Source organism: Equus caballus, chromosome 3 (assembly GCF_041296265.1).
Source record: "Equus caballus isolate H_3958 breed thoroughbred chromosome 3, TB-T2T, whole genome shotgun sequence".
NCBI classification, from domain to species: Eukaryota; Metazoa; Chordata; class Mammalia; order Perissodactyla; family Equidae; genus Equus; species Equus caballus.
Window position 1 is genome coordinate 92,660,304 of NC_091686.1, and position 24,298 is coordinate 92,684,601.

The following is a 24,298-nucleotide window of genomic DNA, read 5'->3' on the forward strand; positions in this document are numbered from 1 at the left end:
CCTTATCACTACTTTTTTTTAATAGCAAAATGTAGTTACAATTTAACTTCCAACAATGGTGGGTTAGATGATTGAACATTATGTAGCAATTAAAGATACATTAAGCATACCTTGCAGAGGATTTTAGGGTAATCTGATAGAGATTGACCTGTGACCAGTGAGTAATTTCCTGCTCTCTGCCTCTGTCTTCTAGTGTTTTGCTGTGCGCTCTCTGGGCTGGGTGGAGATGGCAGAGGAGGACCTCGCCCCTGGTAAAAGCAGTGTTGCGGTCAACAACTGCATCCGGCAGCTTTCCTACTGCAAAAATGACATCCGAGATACGGTCGGCATTTGGGGAGAGGTAAGTAACAGGTGGAAATAAGTAACGGCAGGCTTATTTAGGTTCCGCTCTGGTTCCTGAAATCCCAGAGCTCCGGGAGACGCGATGGGGAAGGCATGGAAGGTATTTAGCAGTTGCTTCTTCCCGTGAAGCCAGGTAGTGTAGGCACGGTGATGTGTCTCTGAGCACTGCCAGGTCCCAGTGAGGACCGAGGCCCTGGGAGAGACCATCTCTCAATGTCTAAGTGACAAGGTCTAACCTGGTATCCTCCAGGGATTCATGGATGGACTTTAGGGCCCAGAAACCCCCTAAAATTGGATGTGCCCATATCTAAGAGCAGTTTCCTAGGAAGAAGACCCACGCTTCTCTCAAAGTATCTTCTCAAAGGGGAATGTGTGACCCCCACATACACAGAAAAATTTTGATGCCCCTGCTCTAAAAGTTGACACATTATCCTTTTTAACACATTCTTCACTTATAAACTGAAAATTGACATTATACGTGAGTTTTGGAATCGATACGTATACTTTCTCACTCTGATCAAAGTAAATTTGTTTTGAATTTAGTTGAGATGATTTCAGAAGGGAAAGTAATAAGTAAAACTGCCAAATTTGTATAACAGTCCTATGAAACAGGAAAAGCCATATTCCTGCCGTGCTCTGAGACCGTAGAACAAGCCTGGGGAGCGTCCTGGAACTGTGGTGGCTGCGTGAGTCTGCCCCCACGCTCCACCCCCAGTTAACAGAGCATTGGTAGCGGAAGTCTGCTTTTGGGTTGGGCCGTTTGGAGGTCCAGTCACATTTTAGCCTAGCAGCACTGCCATCATGGGAGGAAGCATTCCTTGGTGGAGTCTGTCTGTGGAATGGGGCTGAGTTGCATTGCCAAGCAGACTTTTAGATCCTGGACGTGGGGGAAGAGGCGAAAGAAGGTTCTCCTGTCCAAGAAAAGGATGCTTTTGTGGTATTTGCCTTTACCATCCTTTCACTGCAATACCTCCCACTTCCCACCCAAATACCCAAGCCTCTCTTTGCCACCAAATTATCCACCTGCCTTCAGTCAAAATGCTATTCTGTCAAAGGAACAAATCTCAGCTAGGATTTAGAAGGAAGGTTGGCATAATTTATACTAACATGTGACAGACTGATGAATCCCACCAGATATTTGCCATTTTATAGGAGCTTAGTAAGCTTCTAAAGGAATCTCCAATTGGCAGGATTCCAGCAGGAGAGAGCGCTCTGGATGGGGATGTGGGAGGCAGCCATGCCTGAAAATCTGCCGTGCCTTCCCCCCCAACCCACCTAGGCCGTTCTTATTTTTCTCAGTTCTTTCCTCTCCTTCTGAAACAATAAATTCATCAGGCAGTGTTTCTAGTTCGTTGTGTGTAAAGTACAGCTCAGCGCTTAGGGTTATGAGCTGTGACTTTTTGCCATGCCTTGCCACACACAGCACGACTCCTTAAATGTTTGTTGAATGGCTGACTGGAAATAAAATCATGACTTTCAGATGAGTGTTTCATCTTTAGATGATATCTGCATAAGCACTGGCTGTTTTGGTAACAAAAACCAATTAGCAGGACTTTACACTGGTCAACCAGAAGCTGCTGTGTGCTGATGAGAAAACTGAAGGGGTCTATGTGGGAAGACGTGAGTGTGCCAGATGAACTCAAGAGAAGCCACGAGGTGTTTTCATTCGGGGACACTCCACACTCACCCAGCCCTTCTCATTTTAGATTACTGGCTGGAAGTTGTCACTGGTTCTGTCGAATATGCAAGGATTGTCAGCAGAGTTAGTTGATGAACTTGGCCTCTTTTGCATTGAGGGGACCAGTTGTGGTTTCTAAACTGAATCAACCCAAAGGAAATGCAACGCCCAGCTCGAGGAGCGCAGACTTGACCTCGCTATGGGTCACATCCTACAAAGCCTGTTTAACATATCAGGTGATGATGTCGGCGAAAACAAAGCCTTTCAGAGTCTGTTAGTACCTGCAAGGTGTTTGCCATGAAGCAGCCACACAGAAGAGAGTGGGAGTTACCAGGTGGCAGTTGTACTGGGGGCCACTCACCAGTGGGTCTGGCTGAGGATCTCTTTTAGGCTGCAGTCAATGCTCAATTCCTGCTAGGAAGGGACAGAGAGAGGAGGAGAAGGCACCAGAACCCCCAGACAGCTCTCAGTTATCCCAGAGCAAACCACCTGGAAGGCCCCTGGGGGACCTGGGACCTGCTCCACCCTCTGGTTTGCAACTTTCCGGGGCTCTCTGATCATGTGGCTCCTGAGCACCACTGCGTGACAGCCCTCAGCTAAAGGCTGGAGGGAAGGAGCCCCGCCTCTAGTGAAAGGGTTGGGTGGGGGACTGCGGCCCACCTCTGTAGCTTGGCTCCTCTCCCCGGCTCTGCCAACTGTTGCTTAGTTACTGGCCAGTTACCCCCCTCTGTGAGGTGCTGGGAAACTGAATCTTTCCAGGACCTGCACCTCAGTCATGATTAATCTACAAACTGGGTAATTAAGAGTTGGCTTTTTGCCCAGGGTCTGGATACAGCTGTGACCTTGGAGTGTCCGCGCACTGGCCCTGCCCTACATCGAGCAGCATGAGCTGCAATTCCCCGACAAAGACGATGGGGGCGCCGTGGGTCCGAGGCGGCCTGCAGCCTGTTGCTCCAGGCTCTGCGGAGTCTGCGCAGCTGCAGGTCTGCGCAAGTTGCGCTTTCTGCCAGTGCTCTCATCTGGAAATGGCTTTCCTGCCCTTTGGGAAGGTTTCAGGTCCTCCTGGATCTCAACTGTAGACTCTCAACTGAAACAGTGGCCGGCAGAGGCCCCGAGATACCCGTCTCTGCCCCTAAACAGCAGAGCGTGTGTTCACTCTGAGAACCTTGGATGGGAACCTAAAACATTGTTCTCAAGTTCACACGCTCCGCTTTGGTGGCCCGGGGTTTCAGCGGTTCAGATCCTGGGCGCGGACATGGCACCGCTCATCAGACCATGCTGAGGTGGCGTCCCACATAACACAAGCAGAGGCACTCACAACTAGGATATACAACTATGTGCTGGGGGGCTTTGGGGAGAAGAAGAAGAAAGAAAAAAACTGGGGAGGGCGTCATTCTCAAAACGAGACCAAAGAATGCTTCATCTGTCCTGCTTTGAGATTTGAAGATGCATCGACACACCTCATCGTTCTGCCCAGCTGGAACTCTGTGGCTTCAATGCCACAGCGTCTGGGCTGACTGGCACCTTCAGGAGACACGGTCTGTCAGTTGTACAACAAATGTTCGCTAATTTCATAAAACGATGCCTGAAGGTTTGCAAGGGGAATGAAGTTGAGCTTAGCATTCCTACCATCAAAGAGCCAATACAGATGGAGGACAGGAGACCAAAACTTGAAACCCTGAAGAGCAATGCCACGGACATGGAGGGGTGGCCTCCCCGTGTTGGTATTAGGATAGCGCCCTTGTAGCCGAAGGCATCACAGCTTCCCTGTCAGACCTTGAGCGAGTTACTTACCCTTTAAGCCTCGGTTTCCCCTGCTGCTAATTGGAGATGGTAACAAACCAAGCTCTCAGGCCAAGTTAGAGAGTTCCTGAGCCAGTGTACCTTAAGCACGTGGCGTAATATGTGAGATGTGATAAAGTCACATAAATGTTAGTGATTGTCGTACCGAGAAACGTCACAAAGCTGTACCTGCTTTCTGTAGCCAAATCACACAGATGGGAAATGGCGTAAAAACTGAGAAGAGACGGACACCATTGTGGGCCCGTGAAGGCCGTTACGGGGATGCCTGGCGGGGTCTGACTCGAGAGGAAGGAATGGGGAGAGGGGTCTTCTGAGAGGACGACGGGCGTGGAGTTGGTACGAGACCAGATTCTCCAGGGAACCCACCATTAGCCTTTTTTCTTAAAGATTCAGAAGTGTAAATAATTAAAAATAAGAGCCAGCTAAAAAGCAGACTGAGGGACACATTTCAGAGGACTTGGAAAGAGAAATTGGGTGTATGAGGGGACTATGAAAGATTTATGAATATTTTAGTCAGAAGAGGATGTTTCTCTCATAGGAAAACAAGTTATAGACCCAAGGGGTGGCTTCTTTTGCTCATTGAAATGACATCCCTAGATAGCCACAAACATCGTGAGGATGTATAACTTCATGAGGAAGGTGATATGTTTTCTCATTGACTCCTAGGGGAAGGACATGTACCTGATCCTGGAGAACGACATGCTCAGCCTGGTGGACCCCATGGACCGCACCGTTCTCCACTCGCAGCCCATCGTGAGCATCCGCGTGTGGGGTGTGGGCCGCGACAACGGCCGGTGAGTGCCCTGTGGTGGTGCGGTCATTTGTCACCGCAACAGGTGCCCCACTTTTAGCTTAACACCAGAGTGTGGGCCCGCTGTTATTACACTTCACTGCATGTGAAAGTTGACAGTAGACTCTCTTTAGAAATGTAAAAAGTTAAAGCACATCTCTGTTTTCCTGCCTCATAAACCCTCCAGCCTACTCTCCTTCCTGGTTTCTGGACCTCAGACCGTTGTCAACTCTGGATCCTGCCTGGAGTTGCATCTTTCTCCCCCTGCTCATCCTCATTCACCTTAGTTCCCGCCTCACCCAGGCTTCTGAACCCCCTGCCTTTTTTCTCTCTCTCTTCTCTGCAGCCTGGTTTAATCCTTTATTCCATTCAATTGAGTGTCAGCCATTGCAGACACCCTCCTGTTGGTATTTTCTTCTCGAATGCTTGCTTGAAGGGAGAGGTTGTGCAATCTTTAATCACAAGCTTCAGATCATTAAATCATGACGATCAGGCACTTCTGGGGTTTGGGGTTGGTTTAACTTTTTTAATACTTGAAACATCTGGCCATATCAAAATTCCATTCAATGTGTATTTTTCTGAAATTCTACTGAAAATTTGTTATTTACAGCAAGTGCTTCTTACTTAGATGTGTTGCGAATTTTCTGTTCTCCAGGATGACTGGAAACAAGGAGTTTCTGATTTTCAAGTACATATTCTAACTAATAAGGTGACAGTTACCACAGACATCATCCTTGGATACCATTGTTTAGTAATAGGGCTACATTAAGTGCACTTAACTCTTAAATTATACTTAGTCCTTGGCAAGTCTCGAGGTACCTGAGGATCTCGTAGCATTTAGGGAAGAACTATAGGATGATTAGTTATTGCTTTGTTGAAAATGGACAAGAGCATTGCAGAAGCGGCTGAAAATCCCAGATGACAGAGATGGCTCTCCTGGGCTCGTGGTTCCAATACTGGGCATTCTGGTTTGTTGGGGCATGTAGTCCTCTCTCGGGAGCTCTGCTTTGGCTTATCCCAGCCTTTGTCTACGAAGGCCGGGCATTAGTGGATTTGATCATCTTTTGATTCAGTTCCAAGTCCTAAGTCAGAAAGGAAAATGGTTAAGCATTCATCAGGCAAAGAACAAGCATTTTTGCTGGAACCAGATGTGAGAAATGGTCTGCAAAGGAGAGAACTGAAGTGTCCTCCAGCTGCTGATTGGATAAACCTTCCTGGGAGCACAGTTGTGTCTTTAAGCGCTTGTAACAGTATGAACAGTGACAGCTGGGCCAGGTGCTTTGGGGGGAATGAGTGGATAGATTATGCATACACACCTGTCATTCACTTGCTTGGCAGAGCTGTAGCGCTGGAGTTGATGCGTTGACTTGAATTAATTAATTTTACAAGGAAAATACCTGCTGATGTTTGTTCATCATTAAAAACACTTAGCCTTGATGGAAGGGTGTAAGATGCTTGATCCTGCCCTGGTTTCTGTCCTCTAAGTTTGTCTTTAAGGCAGGAGCCAAGGTGAAGATCATTATATACATGTACAACTAGAAGGGATCGCAGTTTCTTAAGGTTAAGTTGTGAGGGGATTTTATTGTTAGGTTTTCAGTTCACCCCAGCTCTTCAAAGTGAGGCCAAAGGCTACACGTTCAGGGAGAAAAAAATGAGTCAAACTCCAGTTGACAAAATCGTCCAAGCTCTGAGACTCAGTTTCTTTCATCTGTGAAATGGGGATCATCATAATGACCACAAAGCAAGTGTGGATGTGCCTGAGTGTGTGTATAGTAATTGGCCCAGTGATGGGCACATGGCAAATGCTTAATGAATGTTAGCTCTTGACTTGTTAAAGCAACATACACTAGCAGATACAGCTAATTACATGGCTTCCTTTTATAGACGGGTGTGGAGTATGGTGGGGTCAAACCTCAGGGAGGTTTCAAGGACAGTTTATCATTTGATACATAGGCTGAGATGTTGTACCAGTCACTATGAGTTCAGTTGTCCTGCAAAGCACGTAGAGGCCCCACACCCCCTACCCCCAATGATATCAGTGTAAATTAGGTTGCATTGCCTTGGTTATGTTTTTGAAACGTGGGCTGTGTTACTCATGTTTTTTAAACCACTTCTTGCTCAATGTTAGCAGAGAGGTATAATTTAGAAATCCACTCAGGGTTCCACATCAGCTGTCAGGACCTCAGCGAGCTCATGTAGTGGTTGGGGGCCCTTGAGCCGGATTGCTTTTGGAAGGAGTAAATTAAAAAGTAAGTTTGCCAATGAAAGGTTCTGTTTCTTCCCATTGGTCCCCTGAGTTTTCATTCCCTAGAAGAAGGGGCCTTTGTATTCCTACTTTTTTTTTTTTTAACTTACTTTTGCTTTTGATTCTTTTTTTTTTTTAACAGCAATTTACAAGAGCAAATTCAATTTGTAATGCTGCAGAGGAAAGGGGTTTTCACTTTGCATGAATAAAACATAAAAGTGTTTCATTTTGCTTGAGAAAACGAGCCCATTTCGCATTCTCTTTTGTAGCTTTCCTTGCTGAGAAAATGGAATCTCTTAGGGGATTTCTTGATGTGGTTAAAGTGAAGAGGAAAAGTATGTGTACCAGAGGCTGGAAGGGTGCAGAATCTTTCTTGAAATTCAAAATGTCTCACTGAGCCATGTAATTTCAAAATTTATAAAGTTATTTTGGATTTAGCATTTTCTTAAGGTTTTCAAGTGGATTTGGTTTGCTCTAAGGAAATTTCTCATGGGGTAGGTTTACTTTGGGTGAGGAGGTGATCAGCCGTGAGGCCCTGCACTGATCCCCAGGGTTGATTTGGAGACGCGTCTTATTACGAATGGCTGAGGAGTTGCAGCCACATCAGGGGACAGTCCTCTGTGGGGTGTTGGTGGTTGTGGGACTGAGCTGAAATTTCTGTCTTGTTCTCCAGAGGTATTTGCGTTTGCATTATTGCCTGACAGAGGGGGAGCCCCCTCCTCTCTCTCGGCTATTCTGTACTTTGGGTCCTTTTCATCATAGTGAGATAAATGTCAAGGCTCCCGGACACGGAAATGAAAGGGGTGAAAGGGGTTCCTGAGCCTTGTATTTCCCATCAAGGCAGCCCTGGGGAGCACCCAGCTTGATCTGCTTGGCTCCTGCCCACTGTGGGGGGCCATCGTCATGTGTGTGAATGGCTCTGGCCTCAGAGCTGGCATTTTGCCCCCAGTGGCCAGGGCAGACAACTGCAGCGCCACTTCTCATCTTGTCTCTGTGGGCCTGCCAGGCCACCATTCCAAGGATGGGTGGGAGGGATTTCATGACCCTGTTTCAGGGGTCCGTGCTGATTCCCGACCACAGCTCTCTTCTTACTCATTCAGCCCCTGGGAAGCAGCTTTCTCCTTATTCTTTTATAGAGGTATCAAAAGCAAGCAAACATAGTTTCCGAACATAGGGGAGTTTAAACAGGGACTCTCCTCACCTCTTGTGACAGATATGGGTCTGTCTTCTGGGAAGGGCCAAACAGATCCTTGGGTGTGTTGCCAACAGGCAATAGGGTCTGCTAATCCCATCTGTTTCCCATGAGAAAGGCAAATGGGTGAATGGTATAGTTGAAGGGTTTCAGACCCCATAAGTGGTGGGTGACTTCCAGGTGGGTTTCCCAGGTGACTTCCATCAGTACCATAGAGCACTGATCAGGTAAGATGTTCATAGACTTTCCTTGAGGAAAAAAAAAGATCCTAGGGTCATTTGGGAAACTGGGTTAAACATAGTGCGACAGGCCCCTTTACCCTGGCCCTTCACGGAGGTTTTCCTATGCTCATGTGCGCTGGAACCCTTTTCTTCATGGAAAGGCAGTCACGTGGAATACACTTTGGGAAATGCTGCTCTGGTCAGTAAACTCATTGATTTAAATTAGTGGCAACAGTAGATGGCTGCTTTTGTTTTTAAGAAAAACTGGAATTCCTTTTAATAAATAACTGTTATAAGTGGAGACTGGTGGGCCTGCTCCAACAAAGGTAAAATTCCTTCGTATTTAGTAGCAGCTATTACAGCCACGTGCACATGTGCTTTTTAAAAAGTGCTTTCTTATGCAGGTTACATGTTGACCCCATGATATTGTTTACGCTTATAGTTTGCTTAGCAAAGCCTCTCTTCCTAGAAGGAGTTTTATACATCCCTTTCCTGTTTTTGGTAAACAATTTTTAACAAAATTTTACCATGTGGTAGATTATTCATAAATTTCCAAGTGACTTTATCTTTGACTTAATTGCTTTATCTGATTAAGATCTCCGGGAACTTTTATCTAAAGAATACAGTAAGCCTCAAGTGTACTGAGTATTTCTTTCATATTCTCTTTCCTAGAATATTCCCACCTGGTTTTATCTACCAAGACCCTGGTGTACGCTGTTTTAGAAGGCAGTTGCCACACGTAGTTCATACTCTTCTTTTCCTGCCAGTGTTGTCTTGTTTTGATTTCTTTTGAAAAACACTGCTTAATTTTAGGGCGGGGGGAGAAGGGGTATGTGGAGAGTCCTGAGTATTACTGGAGTTATTAAAATATGCAAAACTTTAACTCAGAGGGTTTTAAATTTAAAAGATGGTTTAGTAACCATTGTCTTTCAACCTCTTTATTTTAGAGACTAGGACTGTAGGCCAGGAGGGTGTGGTTTACCTTAGATGACCCGCCTAGTGGTGGCAGGGCGAAGAACAGAGTCCTGGTATTTTCCTCTGTCCAAGCAGGACACTCCTCTGTTGATCCTGACAGGAGATGATAGATGGTCTAAAATAACCTGGAGTCGGTGGGGAGACCAGACTCTACAGCCTGGTCCCTGTCCTTAAGGATCTGCCTTCTTAATTGAGGAGAGAAAACTGCAAGTGTGGATTGAAAACAGAGGTGGAGGAGCCAGCCCGGTGGTGCAGCGGTTAAGTGCGCACGTTCTGCTTCCGTTGCCCGGGGTTCGCCAGTTCAGATCCTGGGTGCAGACATGGCACCACTTGGCAAGCCATGCTGTGGTAGCTGTCCCACATATAAAGTAGAGGAAGATAGGCATGGATGTTAGCTCTAGGGCCAGTCTTCCTCAGCAAAAAGAGGAGGATTGGCAGCAGATGTTAGCTCAGGGCTGATCTTCCTCAAAAAAAAGCAGAGTTTGACCAACTATGCCCCAAGCTAAGATTGGTTTTTGCACCTTTACTGGATTGTTTACAAAAAGGAAAAAAGAATACACCCATGGGAGACCCAGGACAGCCCAACTCTTTACAGAAAGAGCATTAGAGTAATAATGCATTCAGAATAGAATTAGCGACCTTTGTGGCTGGTGTAGGAAGTCACTGTAGAAAAGGCAAAGTCCTTTCCACCAGCTCTCTCCTTTCCCACTGGCATCTCAGTTCTGCCAGCTTTTCCTGGGGTCCCTGTAAGCATTGCTCAGCCTCACTGCTGCTCCTAGAGCTAAGCCTTTGTGTACTGAATAGGGGCCAGGCTATGGCACCAAGTGCTCTGAAGTCCACTGGCTGAATACAAGAGATTGGTTCTCCTGTAGCAGTCTGCAGCGGGTGGTACCATTGGAGGGAGGTAGCCCTGTGGCCCCTGGGCCCAGGCTTCTTCTAGATTGTTGCTCTGCTGTCCCTCCAGTGTTGTCCTAGTCTGACCAGGCTGAGGGACCTGGAACTTGCATACCTCATATTGTGCTCACATTCTGTTCATATCTCATTAGGACTCTGGGAATGGAGTTTCTAGCTGGGTCGAGAATTGCCAAGTTAAAACTATTATCAAAAAAGAAGAGGTGAAATTACTAGCATTCTGACGCAGTCTGAAAATAAATCACTGCAGCTTTCCTAGCCTGTTGCTTCCTCTGCCAGGTACTAAGCTGCTGTCTCTCAGCTTCGAACCCACCCTTCTCTGCTCTGCTTTGTGAGGCTGGAGCTGGGACTCTGCAAAACACATTTCTGCATCTCTGGTTTGCCATCTGTTAGACTCTAACTGGAAGGAAGCTGCAAGGCTGGGGGGAAAGAAGGGACTTGGTCCCTCCTTTGCTTCCTGTTTCTGTGAGCATCATCCCGGAGAAGCTTCTCCATCCCACTGTATCAGTTCTGACTCCACTTCGCAGTTTTCCCGACACTCACGGAAATGCAGAACCAGCTTCCTCACACCCCTTCTTCAGAGCCACCAGCAAACTAGCTGGCATGCCCTCTGGAAAGATCTGGGTCCATGGGACTTGGGGCCCCTCCTTTGAGCCTAGAGACACTGGCACCAGCCAAGCAAGGCCTCCTCCTCAGTGTCAGAGGGTTTTGCTTCATGGGGCTCCTCCCCCAAGCTTCTAGGTTTTATTAATTCCAACCTCTGTCCTTTGTTCCCTCAACTCTGCAGGTCACAGCCCCCTCTGGCCGTTGCTGCCTCCATGACAACTTCTTCGTGTTCCCTTTTTGCCTTTTTAGTTACCTAGTTACAGTTCCTTATATAACCTCTCTGTTCAGATAACGGGTATGGTTTCTGTCTCCTGCCTATGCTCTCCCTGGCTGACCCTTGAATTGAATTGGCGATGACTAAGGGAGGCAGCCGCTTACCCCAGCACAGAGGGCGTGTCTGCCACAGGCAGGGCGTTTGAGAGAGCTGCTTATTGAGCAAGCGAATGAGTGTGGCTGTTCTGACTGTTCAGCTATACCACCCTGCAGCTGACACAACCACGCTTGTGCCAATGAAACTTCTTTTCTCAATTGGTAGAAGTTGTCAGTGATAAAGACCAGTTGTGTTTTAGATGACAGGGATCTAGAAATGGTGGGCCTCTTGGTTTTCGAGCTAATCTGAAAATTATCTCTATTCTCCCTTTGCCATTGTTTCTTTTCCTAGGAATAGTTGGTGGAGGGCTGGGGGTAGGGGGGCGGTGCTCTCCCTATGGAGGATGGAGAGCTTCCTAATGGCATCTAGTCAGGGTTCTCTGAGCCAGACAGTAATGAAAGATTGATGGAATTCCAAGATCTGCTGATAAAAGTTTAATCTAGGGTTTGTGCTGTCTTGCCTCAGGGAGAAAAGTCTTCAGGGAGAGCGCCATAATTCTCTCCCTATGCTACAGTATTATCTTGACCTCTAGAACTAATTTCTTTTTAATACAGCTCCATGATAAGCAGAGGCATCAGGATCTACTTGGCCTTTTTGCTGACTTACACTGTAGTTATATTTTATCTCTTTAGAAGTGGCTTCCTTGCCGTCTATTAATCATTCTGGGATGCTTGCTAATACTTTCGGCTTAGAATAACCTTTAAGGAAAGACATTGTAAGTGATCGTCCAAGAAAAGTTTCCCTCAGAGGAATGTGTAAAGGTGTTTGCAAGCAGATCTTGCATGGTGGCGCTGTCCCTGTTGGTGAATATATGAAGACAACCTTTTCTTGTGAGGAAGGCGTCATCCATTTTGGTAACTGGTTTGGTGCATAATCCAGCATTTCTCATAAGCCTGTTTCAGCGCCAGCCAGTGAAGTGTGGGGGCTTGAAGTTATCACGTCAAGAGAGAGCAGGAAATTCTTTTGATGATCCCTGAACAACTTGCATCTCGCCCTTCCCCTGAGTCCCAAGCCAGATGAAGAACGGGCCTTTCTGGATGCAACGTGAGGGCGATCCGTCATGTTTGGCTGCCGTGATTCTCGGTGTCGGTCCTCAGAGTACCATGATCTTCTTGGAATACTTGGAGCTTCCAATTTCAGAAGGAAGAGTAGTTTTAGTGGAGAAATAGCCTAACAACCCATATAAACATGGATCAGGGTCTTAGAGAGCAGAAAAAGTTGTAACTATTCTAACCCAGAGCCTCGCTTGGTTGATAGCATGTTGTTTATGCTCAGTAAACGATGGGCGTTTGTGAATTGCTAAAAGCTCGTGTTGTTGCAGATGAACAGCCGTCACTGCTTTTCATACTGCTTTTTCTACACAAGTCATCACCTCGAACCCTTTTACTCAAACATAATTATCCAAGGTTTTTGGCTTCGTGGTGCGTCCAATGATTGTGAACATAATGTAGCTCCTATGATCTGTTTCTACTCACAGAACACTGACATCAAATGTGTGAGGTTTCCGCACCAGGCACTTCTCCAGTTCTCTGCGGATGCCAATGGGTGTCCTACAATTTAATTCAATTCTGTCACTACCTGGAGTTAGTGCAGACCCCACAGGTCAAGGGCTCAGTCCCACAAGACAGCTCCCCACTTTAAATGCCAGTCACAAGCCGGGGCCACCCATACGTCTGACCAACGGGCTATAAATCAGAAGTTCCTTCAACCCCTCCTGAGGTTGGATAATTTGCTAGAACGGCTCATAGAACTCATGGAAAATTTTATTTACTATTACCAGTTTGTTATAAAGGATATAAATGAACAGCCAGAGAAGAGGTACGTAGGGTGAGGTTCAGAAGGGTTGTGAACACAGGACTCCTGAGCTTCTGTCCCTGTGGAGTTTAGAGTATGTCGCCCTCCTGGCACCTGGATGTCTTCACCAACCCTGAAGCTCGCCCAACCCTGTTGTTTAGGGCTTTTAATGGAGATCCCATTACGCAGGCATAATTTATTAAATCGTTGGCCATTGGTGAATGGTTCAACCTCCAGCTGGTCTTCCATCCCTGGAGGTGGAAGTGAGGTGAAAGTTCCAGCCCTTTAATCATGCCTTGGTCTTTCTGGCCACGAGCCCTCATCCTGAAGCTATCTAGGGGCCCCCAGCCATCTCACTGGCATGCAAAAAGATACTTTTATTACTATGGAGATTATAAGGGTTTTAAAATCTCTTGTGTCAGAAACCGGGCAGTAAGACCAAATATTATAACAAAAGATGCTCCTATCGCTCGGGAAATTATAAAGGTTTTAGGAGCTTTATGCCAGGAACTGGGAGGAAGACCATATTTATATTTCTTCTTATGCTACAATATCACAGTAGCACAGTCACTCACTGAGAAGAAAAATTTGAGAACATCAGGCGGAACTCGAGGAGTCTCGCTCATACAATTTTGTCACGTTTTTGAGAGCTAGAGTTGGTCAAGAGAAGCAATACTGAAGTAGGAATCCCACTGTTTGCAAGTTAATCGTGACTCTCCCCTTGCACTGATGTTGAGGGACACTTAGTGTCCCAGGCTCTCCGTCTGCAGTGGGGCTCGTTGCTGGGATGGCAGAGATGTGGAGGTGCTTTCACAGAAGTATCATGCATTGTCCCTGGTGGCACTATTTTTAGTAAGATAGTATTTCCTTGAAATATTGCCCTGGGTCAACCGTAACATTACAGTCATGCGTTGCTTAACGATGGGGATATGTTCTGAGAAATACATCTTTAGGCAATTTTGTCATTGTGTGAACATCAGAGTGTACTTACGCAAACCTAGATGGTATAGCCTACTACACACTTAGGCTATGTGGTACCAATCTTATGGGACCACCATCATATATGTGGTCCATTGTTGACCAAAACGTTGTTATGCAGTGCATGACTGTATAAAAAATGGGGAGAAATTGAAACACATGGGAGGTTAGTATTATTCTGTCTTTGACTTTAAATATCTAAAGATCTTCCATTATTGGTTCCCTGTGGGTCTTGACTGATGAGTTTGATGCCTCTTCAAAGGCTAACATTGATGTTTAAAGCTCCCTAATGGTTTTGTATTTTTCTAAGCCTGTTATTAAGCCGGGCTTGTGTTTAAGTATCACAGCTGTGCCTTAAAACCTTGGAATGAATTGTGTTTAGTGGAGTTATTTTTTAATAGAGAAAACTGAGAATTTATGGAAATTATCATGTAATGAATTTTCAGTCCAGTCACTTGGGTTCCAAGACTTCCCAGTGCTGTCACACGTGTCAGCATGAGCTGCACCAGCTTTCCCACTGGGCCCCATTTCTATTCTCCTGTTCGCTGGCCTCTCTCCTTAGGTAGGAAGACAGTTGAGTGATGTTCCCTGCTCTCCCTCTCAGCAGCAAGCAACCTCTGGGTCCCATGTTTCTTTGTTATAACTTCCACTGGGAATTCTTTTCTTCTAGACAATTCCCCAAAGGGTACCCTGGGGAAATGCTCTTTAGAGAATGCTCTTTAGAGAAGGGAAGAAGAGAAAGAGATTCAAAAGCAGGAGTTAAGATACTCAAGTCGGGCCAGCCGGTGGCGCTGCCGTTGAGTTCACATGTTCGCTTGGGTGGCCCGGGGTTTGCCGGTTCGGATCCTGGGTGGGGACATGGCACCGCTTGTCAAGCCATGCTGTGGTAGGCGTCCCACATATAAAGTAGAGGAAGATGGGCACCGATATTAGCTCAGGGCCTGTCTTCCTCAGCATGAAAAGAGGAGGATTGGCAGCAGATGTTAGCTCAGGGCTAATCTTCCTCGAAAAAAAAAAAAAGATACTTGAGTCAAAGTCCTCAAGCAAGCACCTATTTTCTGAGAGTGAAAAGGGTTGGGAGCAGAATCACACAGCCAAGGCTGTGGTGGCCAGCGGACAGAAATACCATTCAGACTTTGGGCCAAATAAAAATAAGTGAGACACGCAGTTAATTTTAAACAGAAAGAGTAAATCTCTCTGAGCCCAGGAAGAATCATTTAGACTATAAATAAAGGAACACAGAGCGGGTGACAGACTGGATCTAGCACCATTCGCGTATCTAGAGAAGTTGGGTCGGGGGTGGAGGGAGAGAGAGTCAGAGAAATAAAACCTACAAAATTCAGTCATTCAGTCAGATATTTTACACCAGCAACATACTGAAGGGGAAGAGATGTTTGAAAGTGCTGGGGTGGGATAGGTTGGGGAGGGGTTCCCCGTTATAGACTCTAAAGGAGACGGGGGGGGTACTGACAGGGCTTGCTGACATGGCGAACAGACTGATTGAGTAGTTGGGAGGGAGGGTAGCCCTGAGAAAGCCAGCTAGACGTGGGCTGCCCTTCTCTCTGCAGGCAACGTCGTGTGTTTCTAATTGCTTCTCTAGGCCTAGGCACCCACCCTGTCTTGCCGAGCCTCCCCCATTAGATGTGGCTCCAGTGCATTTTCAAGGGCTTGTTTCTTCCTGCACAGAGCTCCCTGGCCCGTTGGAGAGTGGCCTTCAGGCAGGGCTCATGCACCGTACCCTGAGCTGCCCAGCTCAGGATGTGGCAGGCCATAGTAGACTTGAGAGTCCCTTTGTTACTGGAAAAGTGTTCATGGCTCCTGCCTCTTGATCCCTAAATCCTTTCCTGCCACTCCCCTATAGGAGAACTCCTAAGAGCAAATTTGTTGGAAACAAAGCCAGAAAAACCTAAGTCTCAATCTTTAACTCAGTAGAACCAAAGGTCTCTGTTTGGGCACTGAAATCAGATCTGTCCCAGGAAGCAAGCTAAATAGGGAATGACAGCCTGCGAGATGAGGGTTGCAGGAATTTTACATACAGCACCTGTAGAGGCAACAGTATCCTTTTTCTTTTAAGAGTTAACCCTTCTTTGATTACCAAATCGGTGCAATAGATAGTTCATATTGGAAGTATCCAAGCTAGTATTCTAGATTCATGCATCCATTCACTCAACACATGCTGAGTCCGCTGTGGTTAATGGCTCTGCCATCTCATCAGCCGCACAACTTAGGGGTACTTTCCCCTTCCCACATGCAGGGAGTGGTCAAGCCCTAATGATTCTACCTCCTTAGCATTTAGGTCTAAGTCTAATTTTCAAAAAGTTAAAAAACAGGCTCTCATAGATGCAGTGACTAATAAGCAAAGCTGGGAATAATCCAAATATCCATCAGCAGGGGAACAGATAAACAAATTGTGGTGTATTCATACAACAGATATTCACCCAGCAGTAAAAATAAATCAACCACTGATAAACACAGCAACATTGCTGAATCTCAGAAGAATTGTGCTGAAAGAAACCAGACCAAAAAAAAAAAAGAGTACATACTATATGATTTCATTTCTATGAAATTCTAGAAAATGTGAGGTCAACTAATCTATAGTGATGGAAAGCAAATCAGTGGTTAGGTGGGGAGGGACAGAAGGGATTATAAAGAGGCAAGAGGAACCTTCGGGGGTTACAGATAGATTCACTACCTTGGTTGTGGTGATAGTTTCTCAGGTATATACACATGTCAAACTCATCAATTTGTATATTTTAAGTATATGCAGCTTATTGTATGTCAATTATATCTCAATAAGGCTGTTTAAAATATAATTTTAGGGGGCTGGCCCAATGGTGTAGTGGTTAGGTTTGTGCACTCCACTTTGGCGGCCCAACGTTCGCCGTTTCAGAGCCAGGGCACAGACCTACACACTGCTCATCAAGCCATGCCGTGGCAGCATCCCACATCCAAACACTGGAAGAAGATTGGCACAGATGTTCGCTTAGGGCCAATCTTCCCCACGAGAAAAAAAATTTTAAATATATAATTTAAAAAATATACAGTGAGTAACGTGTCAAAGATTTATTTAACTCGTGATTGAGGGAAACCAGCAGGACACCAAAGCCAGTTCAAAGATATATAGGAAAGGCTGAAGATCTTCCAGAACTGCTAATCAGGAAACACATGTGCTTTCAAGAATCCCAAAGAACCTCAAGAAGGATGAATTACACCCCTCCACAAACACACCCCCCACCTAGGCACATTCTAATAAGATGATTGAAACCAAAGGCATAAAGAAAATCCAAACAACAGGCAGAGGAAAAGAGAAAATGTTAAAATAAATGACTAAGTTAGATACAAAACTGGTTAATGTTCTACTGACAATAAAATCTTCACCTTTGGGGTGATCTTTTTTGGGTTTTTTTTGACAGAAACTTGCAGAAATTACTTACAACTTATTAATCTTCTACAAATTTACAAATAACTTCACAGAGTCTGAACCCTAATCACTAGTAAAAAGTAAATCAGACAAAGATGCATTTTCCTAGAGCTGGGCTGTCTGGCACAGTAGCGGCCAGTCGCGGGTGGCTCTTGAGCACTAGTCTGAATTGAGATGTGCTGTAAAGTGTAAAATACACACCAGAATTCAAAGACTGTGCAAAATAAAGGATGTAAAGTAGCTCATAACATTTTATACTGGTTATATGTTGAATGATAATATTATGGAATGTTAGATTAAATGTATTATTAAAATTAATTTCACTTACTTCTTTTTCATTTTTTTTAAGGTGACTATTAGAACATTTAAAATTACCTATGTGGCTTGCATTATATTTCCGTTGGACAGCATGGCACTGGAGAATTAAGCAATCCTCTGGAGGTCCTGTTAAATATTGCTCCACTGTGACATTGAAAAGGGACACAGTCCTCCTTTTGCTTTGTTTCCAAGTTGGGGCTAATTTTCCTTACCACTTCTTATACCTGCCTCTCCACTTCCCTCTCTATCCTCCATCCTTCTCTCGACATCCCCTGTTGCTGAGCTCCAAATAACCTGCCAACTGCAACCCAAGTAATCTTTCTGACAGGTAAAGACTCGTTGTTCCCTGCTGCTTAAAGGATGGCATCCAGACCCCACGGTCGGACACATGGGGTCCCACCCCTGCCTGCTGCTCCAGCTGCCTCCCCCGGGCTTCCCGACTTCCCTTCCAGCATGGCGGCACAGTGCACGCACCCAGCTGCACTGGGTTGTGCCTTCGCCCTGCTGTTCCCTTGCCCTGGGCTGCCCTTTCCTGCCTGCTCATTTTCTAAGCCTCCTCATGAAACCTATATGTTTCCTTTGATTGAATCAGCCTTCCCCTCCTCTGAGTACAGCCAGAGCCTGTGGAAACTTACCCCCCAGCACCTCTGAAAGAAGTTTTATTTAACTTGCTGATTATGTATGTGTTTACCCACATGAAAATAAATTTTGCAAGGACAGTTATTAGATTAAAAAAAATTGTTGTGTGAACCCCCACATTCTTTATAGTCATCTGTTTTTCTCTCATTGGCTTTCAAGCTATTTTGTCATAACCCATAGGAAATATAATTTATGACATGACCTGATGCTCGTCCCCCTCCTGCCATCTCTCTTTCTCTCTCTCTCTCTGTCTCCTTTACTTACTCACATATAACTTATAGAAGATATTACACAGTAGTGCTATCTTCACTATGTGCCCTGCCTTTTGGGGTTTTATTTTTAAGATTTTATTTTTCCTTTTTCTCCCCAAAGCCCCCTGGTACATAGTTGTGTATTTTTACTTGTGGGTCGTTCTAGTTGTAGCATGTGGGACGCCACCTCAGCATGGCCTGATGAGCAGTGCCATGTCCGCGCCCAGCATCTGAACCAGCAAAACCCTGGGCTGCCGAAGCGGAGCGTGAACTTAACTTTAACACTCAGCCATGGGGCTGGCCCTTGCCCTTTGGGTTTTTTTTTTTTCTTTGCTACTTTATTCTATTTATTTAACTTTTTAAATGCTGTTTGTTACCACTAATTGGTCATAGTTTGAATAACACTGATCTTGGTTAACTTTTCTAAAAGGTTTTTGAGCCAAACACTCTACCAGCTTAGTAACTGATGTGTAAATTTTGAAAGATTCCATGGCCAGATAATTTGGGGAGTCACTATATGCAGCCCCCTGCTCTCAGAGAGAGCCCCGAACCCACAGCTCAGCTGTTGGAGGCTCTGAGCTCCTGCACTCTACACTGTGTGAGCATAAAACACATTATGTGCTTCCTCCCAGTGACCTTCCAGAGGATCTGAGTTTCTGGGGTCTGCCAGGTTAGAAAACTCCGAAGAACACTGATCTAGGGGTTCTGAATGATGTCTCCATCAAGTTCTGTTATAACAAAAGCTAAATTTTTAGACGTTGATTTGCGTAGCACTCCACCCGCCGTGCCTTCCCTGAAAAGTGTTGAATTCTTAGGAGCATGGCTTTCGTGCAGCCCGTGAATATTGTCTCTTAAAGGATTTGGGTGACGGTGAAAACTGCATAGTTTGTCATGTTTCCCTTTTTGCCAGGAAGTTTCAAGTTAAATTAAATCCTCAGTTGCAGTAATAATATTAAACTGAACCGTATGACTCCTATTTTTGTGGATCAGAGATGGTTGAATGTGGTTTAAATTAATATTTAGCCGAACTGATTTACAGAGTTACTTCTTCCTTCTATTTGGTTTGAAATTTTACTTTTCTAATTTAGGAGCCTGATAGAATGTGTGTGCCTTTTGCTGTGAACCGCGTAATTCTTTTGGGAAGGGAATGGTGTAAATCAACAAACAAACAGAGTCCAGTTGTGACACCCCATTAACCAATGGAGCGTTTAAAATACAGATTTGTTTTCTGATTACTATTCAATAGTTAGGAAGTGCTGTGTATTCTGCACCAGGAGTATTTTGAGGGGGATTTTCCCCCTGTAAAATACCTGAGTGGCTAAAAGAAGAGCAAAGTTAAAAATATATCTCTACAGTCAGTTAATATTTATTGACCGATCCAAAAGTTGTTTGTGGCATTCTACATGAATTGAAAAATAATAGTGTCACAGAAACCACTGCAGCCCCAAAGGTTTGGTTGCCAAAGTGCCTCCACCACCAGGGATCCCATTACAAGAGAAGCAGCGATTACTAAAAGCGTTACACCTAATGGGCGGTGTGGGATTTCTTAATATATTTCCCCCACCAATTTGGTGGCCTAAAGTAATTATCTGTGCCCCTTTCTTGCCTAAAGGAAATGTTTTGATTTATTTCTGTATAGCTTCTAGCTAAAGAGTTTCTTTGTCTTTTTTATTGACATAAGAGAAGCTGTAGAAGATATTTATTAAGAAAGATAAAACCTAATCCTATTGATTAAATTCACTAAGTCAAGGGTTGAAAACAAAAGGGTGGGAAAAAATTCTTTTAGATAAAAGATAAGGTTTTAATATGTCTGTACTGTGTAAGTTAGAGTGCTTCTTTAAAAAGGAGAGAGAGAAGATAGTATATATCTTAAGTCCTTAAATCTTGGGTCACTTTTAATCATAATGTTGTTAATCATTCTCTTAAGCCTTGGGACCGTGCTGTTAGAACAGATTGTACCAAGAAGTATGTTAATCAGGACAGGAGGAGAATAGAAATGGCCGTCATCATGCAGAAGGGGCACCATCTTTCTTTTTTTTTTTTTTAAGCTTCATAATTATAATTTAACCATGATTGTAACTGTATATTTTTAAGTTATCTGTCAAGTTGGCTTTCTTCAAGCCCAAGGCCTCATTGTCCTCACTCCTACCTTGAAGTGTCAGCCTGTGGCATTTCTTTTCTCTCTCCTTCTTGCTCTATTGTATGGTCCCATCTACCTCTCTGGGAATTTATTAGACACCCATGTGTTAATTCCCCACTATGTGTCAGCCACTGTGCTTGGCACTAAGGATGTATCTATGAGCAAGAACTGCATGGTCCCTGCCCTCATGGGAGGTACTAAGTGGAATAATAAGTAGTTACGTGAGTCCTTGAGTCCCATGAAGCACTTTGTATTATAACTATCAAACCCTGTACAAGTGTTATATGGCATTGCTGTCCTTATGGCTTAGTTCAGGGGCTTAGTTCAGGTGCTTAACTCACTCTGAGCCTCAGTGTCCTCCCGTGTAGACATGGAGGCTTTAGAACCTTCCTGCAGCTCGCGTGAGATAATAAATAAGACAAGGCCTGGCGTGGGCACCTGGCAGAGAACCCCGCCCCTCCAGCTGCACTGTCGCTTCCTCAGGCTCTCCCTCCTCTGCACCCCCAGGGATGGGCTGAGTGGGCTGGAGGCAGAGGATGCTGCCCGTGGAGATTCCTAGAGCACCTCCTCCCATTTATTTTTCTACCTCTTCTGTTAGCCTTTCTATCGCCATTTGTATCAGTCAGCACTGGCTAGGTTATGCTGCCATAACAACCAAAAGACTCAGTAGCTTAAAACAACTCTCATTCTGCTAAATGCCCCTGGCAGGTTGGCTGGAGGTACTGCTCCTTGTAGTAGTTGTCCTCATTCTGTGCCCAAGGCTGGTGACACAGTCGCTCTTTACACCAGAGTATTGTCAGCCATGGTGGCAGAAGGGAAAGATGCACGGACTCTTAAAACTTCTGCCTGGAAACAACACTTAGCACTTGTGCTCACATTTCATTGGCCAAAGCAAGTTACATGACCAAGCCTGGCTTCAGGGGATGGGGAAGTACACCTGAAGGGGACTGGATAGTCACACCCCTGCAATGTCTTATGATCTCTTTTATCTCTATAGTCATGTAGATCTTGCCGGCACTTAATGTTTTCAACCTTTTATTGTTCTTAACATTGTAGATGTGTATGTCTCCCCAGTTCGATTGTAAGTTCCTTGACAGCCAGCACCATGCCTTCTGTTTCCTTGTATGTGACTCAGCATGATGCTATTCTTATATTAGGTGCTTAAAAATGCATTTGATTGTATGAAGGAGAGAATGAAGGGAGAATAATCAGAACTCTTTCCGTGTTTTTTTTTTTTTTTTGAGGAAGATTAGCCCTGAGCTAACATCCGCCACCAATCCTCTTCTTTTGCTGAGGAAGATTGGCCCTGAGCTAACATCTATGCCCATCTTCCTCCACTTTATATGTCGGACACCTGCCACAGCATGGCTTGATAAGCGGTGTGTAAGTCTGCACCCATGATCTGAACCAGCAAACCCCAAGCCACTGAAACCAAGCGCACTTAACTGCTGTGCCACCGGGCTGGCCCTCTCTCCATGTTTTAATATAGTGCTTTATAGTTTGCTAAGGATCTGTGAACACTGTCTCCTTTAATCTTTTCAAGGATTAAAGGACATATTATGCTTTTGCAGATGAGGAAGCTAAGACCTAGAACTTTTCATGACTTTCTCAGTGTTGCACAAAAAACAGTGACTTAGTGTGTCTGAAACCGTGAATTCTAAATCCTGGACCAGTGCTTTTCCTGCCCTTGTAGTTGTTAACATGAACACCCCAATTTTTAACTTGTGCTGAAGATCACACAGGCAAAAGGAAAAAGAAGCTTCAGAAAAAGAGTTGAAAGCCCCTGACCAGGATGGAGTATATCTCCTGGTATTTGGGTCCCAGCAAAGCTGAGGGGCGCACAGAAGCAACTCCCAGCTTGTATTCAGCAGTCAGTGTGTTAGTTTCTTGTGGCTGCTGTAACATATTACCACAGACTTGCTGGCTTAAAACAACAGAAATGTATTCTCTCACAATCTGGAGGACAGAAGTTCAACATTAGTTTCACTGAGCCAAAATCAAGATGTGGGCAGGGCCCCACTCCCTCCACAGGCCCTAGGGAAGAATCTGCTCATTGCCTCTTGCAGCTTCTGGATGCTGCCAGCGTTCTTTGCCTGTGGCCGTCACTCCAGTCTCTGCGTCCTCTTCACATAGCCTTCTCTTCTGGGCGTGTGACCTCCCTCTGCCTCTCCCTTAGAGGCACATTGTGAGTGGATTTAGAGCCCACTCAGGTAATCCAGATAATATCCACACATCAAGATCATCAACTTATTCATATCTGCAGACCTTTTTTCCTTCTAAGGTAACATTTTCAGCTTCCAGGGATGAGGGCCTGATACCTTTGGGACCATTAGTCAACCTACCACAGTCAGGGTGGTGGGCAGCCCCTCTGCTAGTCTAGCTCTTTTCTCCCCTGCTCTGCACCTCCCTTGTCCTCCCCCGACTTGCTCTCCCCTCTGGGTGCTACAGATGATATGGTATCTTGGAAGGACCTTCAGAGTTCAGCACGCCCCCAGTGGATCCCTGGATCTGCCTCTTCTCGCTAGTGTGACTCTGGGCAAGTTACTCCCTCTGAGCCTCAGTGTCCTCCCGTGTAGACATGGAGGCTTTAGAACCTTCCTGCAGCTCGCGTGAGATAATAAATAAGACAAGGCCTGGCGTGGGCACCTGGCAGAGAACCCCGCCCCTCCAGCTGCGCTGTCGCTCCCTCGGGCTCTCCCTCCTCTGCACCCCCAGGGATGGGCGGAGTGGGCTGGAGGCAGAGGATGCTGCCTGTAGAGATTCCTAGAGCACCTCCTCCCATTTATTTTTCTCAGTGAAGTTAAAAACACACAATGTTTATTAAATAATTAATCATCCTTTCCTAGAAGGGTTATTTCATTTCATGGGTGAGCAGTTTATTGCCAGAGAACTATGTCTTCCTCCAAAATGATGTATGACATGATTTGGTATCTACATTTTTAGACACTTGAATGTTTTTTTCTCTCTGCCATTTAAACTTGAAGGAAGTGTAGTGCATATTCATTTGCACTCTGTTCCTTTCAAGAGATACACATGTACATCATGAGGTGACCTCTTATTTTTCCATTTCTAAAGTCGTATGTAGAATCTGATAGGTTAGTGCGTATAAATTCTGGTCAATTTTAGTATTTACTGAGTACTAAGTATTTAGTAATAAATACCATAGGTAATAAGCCTTCACAGCATTAAGCCTATGAAGAAAGATAAACAGCTACATAATTGGCAAGGAAACTAATACAAAGGTATAAACAAGAAATATCAAAGCTATTTTTTTCTCAGAAGTTTTTGAAGTTTCACATACATTCATTGTCTGCCTTCAGAATCCAAAATTCTAGCCTGATTTGTTTATAAAGCAGTCCTTTTAGACATTTGCATTATTTGTAGGGAATGTTAGGATAGTAAAGTAGGGGTTATTTGCCATTGCTGAGCTAATGACGTTAGGGGCCTGAAGTGCCAGGTTGAGAAGAGCCATGAGACCAAAACCAGGCTGTGATCTGTTAGTCATGTCTGCCCTGGACATGGAGCAGAAGGGCATAGGCGTGATGCAGTATGACTATTGAACAAGTGATTATTGGAATGTACTTCATCTAGGCCCTTATATGATCAGATTGCCCCCAGAGTCA

General features: G+C 45.1%; 1 protein-coding gene across 38 annotated transcripts in view; it reads left to right on the top strand.

Annotated features, from left to right (window-relative positions):
- APBB2 (amyloid beta precursor protein binding family B member 2) overlaps positions 1-24,298 on the top strand; it is a 381,357-nt gene that overhangs the window by 303,766 nt on the left and 53,293 nt on the right. For all 38 annotated transcript variants that reach the window (XM_070263912.1, XM_070263896.1, XM_070263903.1 and 35 more), the window contains 2 exons: positions 194-340; positions 4,490-4,617. In XM_070263912.1, the coding sequence (XP_070120013.1) occupies positions 194-340; positions 4,490-4,617 (275 nt within the window). The remainder of the gene's footprint in view (positions 1-193; positions 341-4,489; positions 4,618-24,298) is intronic.